General features: G+C 46.6%; 1 protein-coding gene across 1 annotated transcript in view; it reads right to left on the reverse strand.

The window, feature by feature from the left end:
• Positions 1 to 550: 550 nt before the first annotated feature.
• The window catches only part of GTPBP4 (GTP binding protein 4), a 14,902-nt gene continuing 6,540 nt past the window's right edge, over positions 551 to 8,912 (reverse strand). Inside the window, exons 10-17 of the mRNA XM_010836408.1 lie at positions 8,661 to 8,771; positions 7,309 to 7,386; positions 7,000 to 7,051; positions 6,460 to 6,560; positions 4,524 to 4,721; positions 3,570 to 3,635; positions 2,282 to 2,425; positions 551 to 1,418 (exon numbers count right to left, since the gene is read on the reverse strand). Coding sequence (XP_010834710.1) covers positions 1,266 to 1,418; positions 2,282 to 2,425; positions 3,570 to 3,635; positions 4,524 to 4,721; positions 6,460 to 6,560; positions 7,000 to 7,051; positions 7,309 to 7,386; positions 8,661 to 8,771 — 903 coding nt within the window. The 3' untranslated portion in view covers positions 551 to 1,265. The remainder of the gene's footprint in view (positions 1,419 to 2,281; positions 2,426 to 3,569; positions 3,636 to 4,523; positions 4,722 to 6,459; positions 6,561 to 6,999; positions 7,052 to 7,308; positions 7,387 to 8,660; positions 8,772 to 8,912) is intronic.

The following is an 8,912-nucleotide window of genomic DNA, read 5'->3' on the forward strand; positions in this document are numbered from 1 at the left end:
GAAGACTGAGGGCAGGAAGAGTGGGGGACGACAAAGGATGAGAAGGTTGGATGGCATCACCGACACAATGGACACGGGTTTGGGTGAACTCTGGGAGCTGGTGATGGAGGCCTGGCATGCTGCAGTTCATGGGTCGCAGAGTCGGACACGACTGAGAGACTGGACTGAACTGAACTGAAAGTATAATCCCAGAGGAGAGGGACTCTGGGTGTCCCTGGTCATTCCGCCTGATATCATTCAACAGGTTTCTCTGAACATAACCTTTCCCAGCACAAACAAAACTTTTACTTTACTTTGGATCCCTAAAATGCAACCTTCAAACACACCTATGTGTAGAAAAGCCCTGAATTACTCCTCTCAACACTGGAGGACCCACAAAAGTGCACTTAGAAACACCAACAGTGAGCAAAGGGGACTTGGAAACTGCACGCAAAGCAGTGGCCATGGCAGTTTTGTGGTCGAGAAGTGCTGCTGTAAGCACTTCGTATTCTCACATGCTAATTCCCTTCATTTCACTGGGCGTGAACCTCATAATGATTTCCACTCAAACTAGTTTTCAGCAGTGGACACTGAATCAGGAGATGCCCACATTTAATTGCTTCAGCAACTTAGGCAACATTCTACTCCACAGAAAGGTATTTTTTGCTTTGAAAACAAAAAAGAATTGTCATTTGCTTTTTTCCCTTTTCATCTGCCCAAACTGACAGTGGTTTGTAATTGAAACAAAAACCAACCAAATAAATCAAAATTTCTTTCTTTTCGAAGTTTATTTTGGATAAAAATAGTTGAAGACAAATCAAACGGTGCACTGAACAAAAGGACTAGGAGCTGACTTAGTCCTTTTACTGCTGGCATGCTGATATCTGTAACCTTTCACCAGTTCAGACTTCTGTCCACACCCTCAAGTAGAGGTGCATTTGCCAAAAAGGGACTCTTCATGTGCACTGAACCAATGTTCTCTCTTGCACAAGAGTAAGATTTGTCCATCAAAAGCAACACAGTCACATCAATAAATCTTTCCTGTCCTGCAAGTCTGAAGCAACCAAAACTTCAGAAATGAGAAACCACTGCCCACCCAAAATATCTATAATACAGTGACAAAAATTACCCACACCCATACAGTTAAGGCATAACCATAGCTTTCAGCAAAGCATCAAGTCCTTGAGTTACTTCACTGTTCTGTTCAGTTTACAGATCACGACTCCCAGCTCTGTGAAACCAAACCAGGAAAAAGTCGGGTCAAAGTGTTTCAGCGGCAAAGGACACTATCTCCTGTCCTTTTTACCAGCTTTCCTCTTTCCTGAGAGCAAATGCTTCGGTTTCATGTCAAACACATGTCTGTCTGCCTCCCCTTTCTTCCCCAAGCGATTCATCTTCTTCTGAGCATTCTTCATCATTGTCTTGGCCTTCTTCACCATCTATAAAGGTAAAGAAAAACCTATCAGTTGTGAAAACCCAAATTTCCAAGTGAATTTCCATTACCTGTTAACACTTGATGTGAACAGTCCAGATCTGTGCTGTGAAGAGAAGCCCTGGTGAGCATCACTCACACCATTTTCCCGTGGACACACCACAGTACCTGCAGGATGGAAACTGTACCAGACCAGTCTAGTATCTGTGAGGACCAGACACTCTCAGACCTGCAAGATGAGGTACTTTGTTCTGTTCTACTTCCCTCTCAGCAGATGAGGGCACGGAGATCCGGCCATGGAGCTACTCGTACCTGACTGACAAGTGGCAATGCTGGTATTAAGTCCAGATTACTGGACGAAATGGCTCCCTGAAAGCACACTGCTTGTCAGTTTATATACAAACTCTCTTATCTATATGAATTTTCAAAATGCTGAAACTGACCATTTTTGTATTTAAAGAGAAGAAGTAGTAGTTGCCACAAAAAAGAGACTATACACATCCAAAGTGTCTTTTCCAAAAGACTGCCCCAAACAGCTCTCTCCTGTGGTGGGTGAGGGCCCCATGTCCAGGCTCTGAGCAGGACTGTTTCCTAGCATAGCCCTGAGTGGCTGGGACCAAGGCTCAGGCTGCAAGGCTACTGCAATACCCTGCTCTGTCCACCCTGAGAAGGAACACACAAGCGTGAAGAAAAGGCCCATGGACACCCGGCTGTGCAGGGGCCAAGACCAACCCTCGGGGTGCAGCACTCAGAAAAGCGCACTCCACCACCCACCCCACAATCTCTGCGGCTCCAAGTGTTTGCCCCGACCCCCTGAGGGGTCAACTGTAGAGGCTACTGTTTTATTAGCTACTCGTTACAGGGACTAACCTTGACATCCCGGAGACCAGAGACATCACGTGGAGGCCGAGAACAGCTGTGACTGCGGGTCACAGAGGCGGGCAGGACAGAGTCTTCCCGCTTCCTCTTCCTGGTGATGCTCCGAGACCTTCTGGCCTGGACTGCATAATGGGCCTGAAACAGAGTAGGCTTCAGTGCCTCGGATTCCCAGTGCCTTGAGGTCCTGGCACCTTGGGGACCCGGCCTTAGGGACAAACATGAAATTACTCCAGTGGGGGGAGAAGGCACATGAAGGGCTTGTAGAACTGTCATGAACAAGCTAAATACATTTAAAACATAAATAGTCAGGGCCTCCCCTGGTGGACCAGTGGGGAAAAGTCCTCCCTTCCACCATAGGGGATGCAGGTTCAGTCCCTGGTCATGGAACTAAGATCCTAAATGCAGCACAGTGTGGCCAAAATAAACAAACAAACAAAAAAAAAAAAAAACACTGTAAAAAAATAAAGTAGACACAGTCCCCATTAATTACTGGTCAAATATTCGTCTTCACTCACACAGCTGCTGTGTGCTACTCAGAGCTGCCTGTTCAACCTCCTAAGCAGCACAATTTATGTCAAGAGCGGCCCTCCTTCTCACCCCACTTCTGCAGTTACTGGCCGCCAGAAAGTTCAGCCGGGAAGCTGAGCAAAGACTCAGGTGCTGAGGACAAGTTCTGCAGGCCGCTGCTCAAGGTGTCCCTCATGTTACTGTCTGGAAATAAGACTGCACAGCAATGTGAGAGGAAGGCAGGCCAAGAGCCCAGCATCCAATAATCATTAGTCAGGAGACATAATGTGAACAGCACACATGGCTCATCAAAATCCGATTAGTCTAACACGATGGTTTTCCTTGTTTCGGTAATTCCACTTCTGAGAAACTGCTTTGAGAAATAATCCAGAACGTCAAGATGCTCTTTCATACGATGATGTGTACTCTGGCTCAATTCATCAAGAAAAACTAGGACACTAAAAAAGGTATGTGAAATGCCTTCTAACCTCTGGGGTCTGAGGCATGGCTTCGAACTATTTACCAGCCTATGTTCCTCTCACACATAGGCACTCAGCACCACCTCCCGTTTATTTTGTCTAAACTGAAGCTAATTAAAGCTCGATGTGAAGACACTGGTCACCAAAATCAAAGTCATAGCTAAAGAATAAGAACTGTGCAAAACAACGTTAATTCTCAACACAAACCCCAGAAGCGCCAACTACTCCGTAACCTGTTACTACCCTGGTTCCCAGGACAGTGCCCCACCCCAACCCCGGCCGTCTACACTCACATTGTCTTTGTCGTCCATATCAACACCAAGACTGCGCATCTCATCCTCCAACACCTTCCGCTGAACCTGAAAGGGGAAACGACATTGTTTTAAACAGTTAGTTTGATGAAACCTTAAAAAAAAAAAAAAAAACTCAAGGAAAAATGTACAGAACAATGATCCAAGATACACTTATTTTAGAAACTCTTTTACTTAGGCTCACATGCATGTTTTTGGACAACTCATTACATAACATAAAAATTAACATTTTCTGGGTGATTACATATTACACACAGGACAACGTACGCGTGGCCCCCAGGTTCCACTCAGCTCCCCCGGGGTTCCCACATGCAGACCCAAGAGGCCAGCAGCTCCTCCCCCATGGTGGGGGGACACAGCAATGCCACAGCTGTCCCCGTCATCCGCCACCACACAGAAACCGCATGTCAAACACACACGTGTGCTCCATGCAGACAGCCTGGCCCAGCTCACTCAACCATCCCCCACACCACCCTCCTTCCCTGGGCGCAGTGACTCCAGACAAGAGCCAGGGCCCAAGGAGACAGACCTGAGGACCAGAGGACCCTGGCTCCATCCAATCCACTTGTGCCTCAGCGTGAACCTCCCCATCCTAACCAGTCACAGGGCTCAGATAAACCACTCTGGCTCTGAGTTAGACTGCGTTAGGTTTCTGAAGAAAGTAAAAGGGAAGTCCTGACCAATAAAGAATTGAAGAATAAGGACGTGTTAACTGATGAGTTTACCTCCACAAATTTACCCATAACTCACGATCTTCATTTGTACAGCTACAAAGTAGTTGAATCCAACAGTGAAAGTCACCAAGAAAGGGTGGAACACTCAATATAGAATGTCAACACTCAGCCAACCTCAAAAGTCAACTTACACCAACCAAAAGGCAGGGCCATACAGACGACCACACACAAAGAACCACTGACTCTTGAGCACAACACTTGCCTTCTTGGCCGTCCGAGGCATCCTGGGCCCCTGTGTGTCCTTCTCTCTGGACTGTAGAATCTTCAGCTTCTTTTTTTCCCTAATCTGTTTTGCCAGCTGTCGAATCTCCGCCATTTCTTCATCTTCACTTTCAGATTCACTGTCATATTCTCCAGCAGCTGTTCTTAGTTCTTCTTCTTTTTCTAACTCTTCCAATTTCTTTTTTTAAAAAAATCATAATTAAAGTCAACAATGGAAAACTCATACATAAGTATAACAACCTTTATAAAAACCAGGTTTCTCCTAAGCTTTTTGAGGTGGTACAAATGCCCCGGTTCAGGCTCACATGGCCTCGGCAAGGCTCACCTCCCCGCAAACAGGCACAGAGATGAGCAAGAAGACTACACCAACAGAAGCAGACTGTTCCATGCCACTTCTTCACCTTCTTTAGAAAGAATCACTCCCAACTCCAAGGTGAAAACACGTAAAAGGTTCCCCTCTCTCCTAGCAGGTACACAAAAGCTCTGTTCTTAGAACCATAAATATCAACCCAAACTGGCCTTGGACCAGGACAGCCTGTGTATCCATCCCAAAGCCGTTCCAAATACAAGCTCATTAGCTGTACGGTTAATAACATCTTTAAAAATGTATAATAATAAAATAAAATAAAAATGTATAATAAACCTCAACAAGAGCCCAAGTCAAAGGTGCTCCCATCACTACTGTGATAAGGCAGAAGGAGGGAAGGAGACTGGAAGGGGATAGGCAAGGTGAAGCCAATCATGGGCCATCAGAGCCCAGACTGTGGAAGCGTGCTGCTACACAATAAGAGACAGAGCAAGAGGCACAAGTGAAGAGATGAAGACATGAAATATAAATCAAGGACACCATCAGAGAACTGGCAGTTCCTCAAAAAGAAAGACATAAAATTACCTTATAATCCAGAAATTCACCTAGGAATCTGCCCAGACATGTTGAAAATACTCAACACTAATACATGAACCATGACACCCAAAAGATGGAAACAAAGATGGAGTTGGGAGTGATTCTTTCTAAAGAAGGTAAAGTGGCGGCATGGAACAGTCTTATGTCCATCCATGGATGAGAGTATGAACTATAATACTATATAGAATGTGCCATTCATTTGAAATAGAACATCACTAAGAAAGAGGGAGGAAGAAAGCTGACACATGCTACAACAGGGACAAACCTTGAAAATACCATGCTCAGTGGGAGGCCAACTTAAGAGTGTGACTCCACTTTACAGGCCAGCTGACAGAGACAAAAGAGGATGCGGCCGCCCGAGGCCAGGGAGGGGAGAAGTGCTGTCAGAGCTGGGAGTTACTCAAGGATGATGAAAATGAAAAGGCTCTGGGACCACAGGGAGGTGGTGGCTGCACACCACCACCTATGTACTAGATGCCACTCGATCGCACACTTTCACACATTAAGACAGACGTGACTCAGGACTGCAACTGAAGGGGAACACAGGGTCTAAGGAAGGCTTTGTTTTTTTAAAAAGAAAGAAACTTGTGGACACTCGTATGTTAAGAAATATCAAGTGAGGAGGGGGCCAGCCGCGAGTGCCAGAGCAGGAGCAGGGAAGAGGAGGGTCAGGCTGGGGAGTGGGCAGCCGCAGCAGAGGGTCCACTCATGGGGTGAGGCGGGGTGGGGCAGGTGACTAGGGTGTCCACACGTGAGAGTCCTTCATGAAGGAGGCACCCTGAGCCCAGCAGAGGAAGACAGGGAGGGAGGTCTGGTGGAGGAAAGAGTGTGCACCAGCCTCAGGTGGAGGGACACAGGGCTGAACACGGGCCCCAGGTGGCAAAGCCCAGGCTCTCGGTGGGCGCAGAAGGAACAAGGGCCAAGGACAAAGTGGAGTGGGAAGTTATGCTCATATCTCCTGGGTCAAGTTGAAGAGGAGTAAAAGTCACACGGTGTCACCAGGGACACAAACCTGCATGATGTCAGGGTCGATATAGTCGGCTATGTTATGGCCTTCCCAGATCTCAGGGATCTTGTCGTATTTCTCAGATGAATTCATTATATCCCAGTACTCTAAAGGTCAAAAAACAACAAAAAAATCTTCAATTACTGGATGCCCAAGAATTACCACTTAACCAAGTCCCACATTTGCAAAGACAGTAGAGCATCTGTGCTCAGTGCCAGGTAAACAAGGTAATGTGCTCGAGCAGAGGACTATTCCACGCTCATGCCAGGGCCCATCAGTACCCCAAAACCAAGAGTCCTAAGGCATGGACAAGAGACTATCGATGGTATCAGCCTGGCCCAGCATTATACACTAGGAAAGGTACAAAAATAATCCCTCACCAAAAACAAGAGAAACCTACTTCGGAAGGAAAAAATCTCAGCATCCTGGCAACCTTTCACCTTCAAGAAATTAAACTAACAAAATGCTGGACAACTTGTACCCACTAAGGTACCCTCATACTCTTCCCACACCTAGCATCTTAAACTACCACACTTGAGCCCTTACTTTGAAGATCCAGAATATAATCATCTCCCATCTCCAGTTCCAGGTCCCGTTCCTGCAACGAAAATGTAACAGTTTTCATCAGCACTTCCGACCCCCAGGGCCAGAACTGCCGGGTGCCCCCCAGACCCATGGCATTACCCCTCTCCAACCTTTTGCCACTTGAAGCTCAGCACCAACTTCCAGTGGGAAACCTGCTTCCACCCCTGGCAGCCCTGTCCCCCGACACCAGAGAGGGTCCCAGACCTGGGGATTATGCTCCCAGGTGCCCCTGTCCCCACTCCAGCACAGGCCTGGGGCTCCCTCACCCACCCGCCTCCTCTTTGGCTCCCCGAGCTCCATCCTCTTCCTGCGTGCCACCACGCCTTCAGGGATGAACGGGGGCCTCTCCTGTGAAAATATGATTGGAAATACCCATGTGAAATGCTTGCTGAATCAAAACACAAAAAGAAAAAAAATGTCTACAGAATGTACAGAGCTTCCCAGGTGAAGCTAGCAATAAAGAAACCTCCTGCAATGCAGGAGATATAAGAGACGTGGGTTGGACCTCTGGGTCGGGATGATCCCCTGGAGGAGGGCATGGCAACACATGTATTCTTACCTGGAGAACCCCACAGACAGAGGAGCCTGGCAGGCTACAGTCCATGGGCTCCTAAAGAGTCGTACACGACTGAAGTGACTGAGCACACATACATAGAACACATAAGAGTCTGACTTCCTTAATATAAAAATTAGAAATCAATAAGAGATAATCAACCTACAGAAGTGAAGAAGTCAATCAGTATGTTAATCACCATGAAATACCCAGTTCCACACAATGTTCAGTAACTAGAAACAATCAAGTTGAATAATCAGTGAGTGCGACTGCCTAAAACCACAATGTAGAAACATCACTTCTTATACTTTTCACTTTATTTTGGAGAAAAAAATGTGTGGTACTGAAAAAAAACTGAAAACTGGCACAACTTTCTGTGAACAAATAGTTTTACAGTAACAAATGTCACTGGCAATGATCTTTACCTATTGTTAGTTCCTAGACTGGTCACCAAAAATTAGTGCTGAATGAATAGAATACATGAAAAACATCAAAATAATTAATAACAACAACAACAAAAAAAAAAACAAGTGAAAATTCCCTGGCAGCCTAGTGGTTAGGATTCCGGCCTTCACTGCCAGGTTCCAGGTTCAATCATCCCCGGTCAGGGGACTGAGATCCCAAAAGCTGTGCAAGAAAGACAAAAAGAAAACACACCATGACAACAGAACCATCTGTGGTCCGTCATACTGATAGAACAGGAAGTGTGCAGTCTCAAAACGTCAGGAGCATAAACTTCCAGTGCCCTTTTGAGAACAATGACATTTTTGATGCCATGTCTTAAATTTCACTCTACCGATAAACTTGCAATTAAAAAAAGAGACTTATGCATCCCACCCTATTTAAAACTTGAGAAAAGCTGATATGCCAGAATGTTTCTGGAAAGATAAACGAGACGAGCTGCAGGAGGCAGCCTCTGGTGGAGGGAGCAGCAATTTAACCTGGCTCCTCCTTTCCTTTCACCTTTTCAATCCTGACACACACACAGCGTGACCTTGATCTAAGCGCACCCAGGAACCCCCACCAGCCCCACAAGCCCTGCCTCCAGGGCCTCCATAGGAGTTCTCACCTTGTCATCTCTCCTGCTGGGAACAGCCAAGTGCAGTCTGTTCAGCACCTCATTCACTTTATTTCCCTTCATTTTGGTTTCAACACGATGAGCTAAAAGCCTGTCACAAGCCTAGGAGGGTGAGAACACACGGTGCTAGGTCATGGGGCATCCAATGTCCCATCATGTCTGAAAGGGCCCAGGAGCCAGAGCCCCACGCCAGATGGGCCCGAGGTTGGAACCTGCCACGCTCTCTCTCAGAACAGCCTCTGC

Source organism: Bison bison, unplaced genomic scaffold, assembly GCF_000754665.1.
Source record: "Bison bison bison isolate TAMUID 2011002044 unplaced genomic scaffold, Bison_UMD1.0 scf7180017864063, whole genome shotgun sequence".
In the NCBI taxonomy this organism is placed as follows: domain Eukaryota; kingdom Metazoa; phylum Chordata; class Mammalia; order Artiodactyla; family Bovidae; genus Bison; species Bison bison.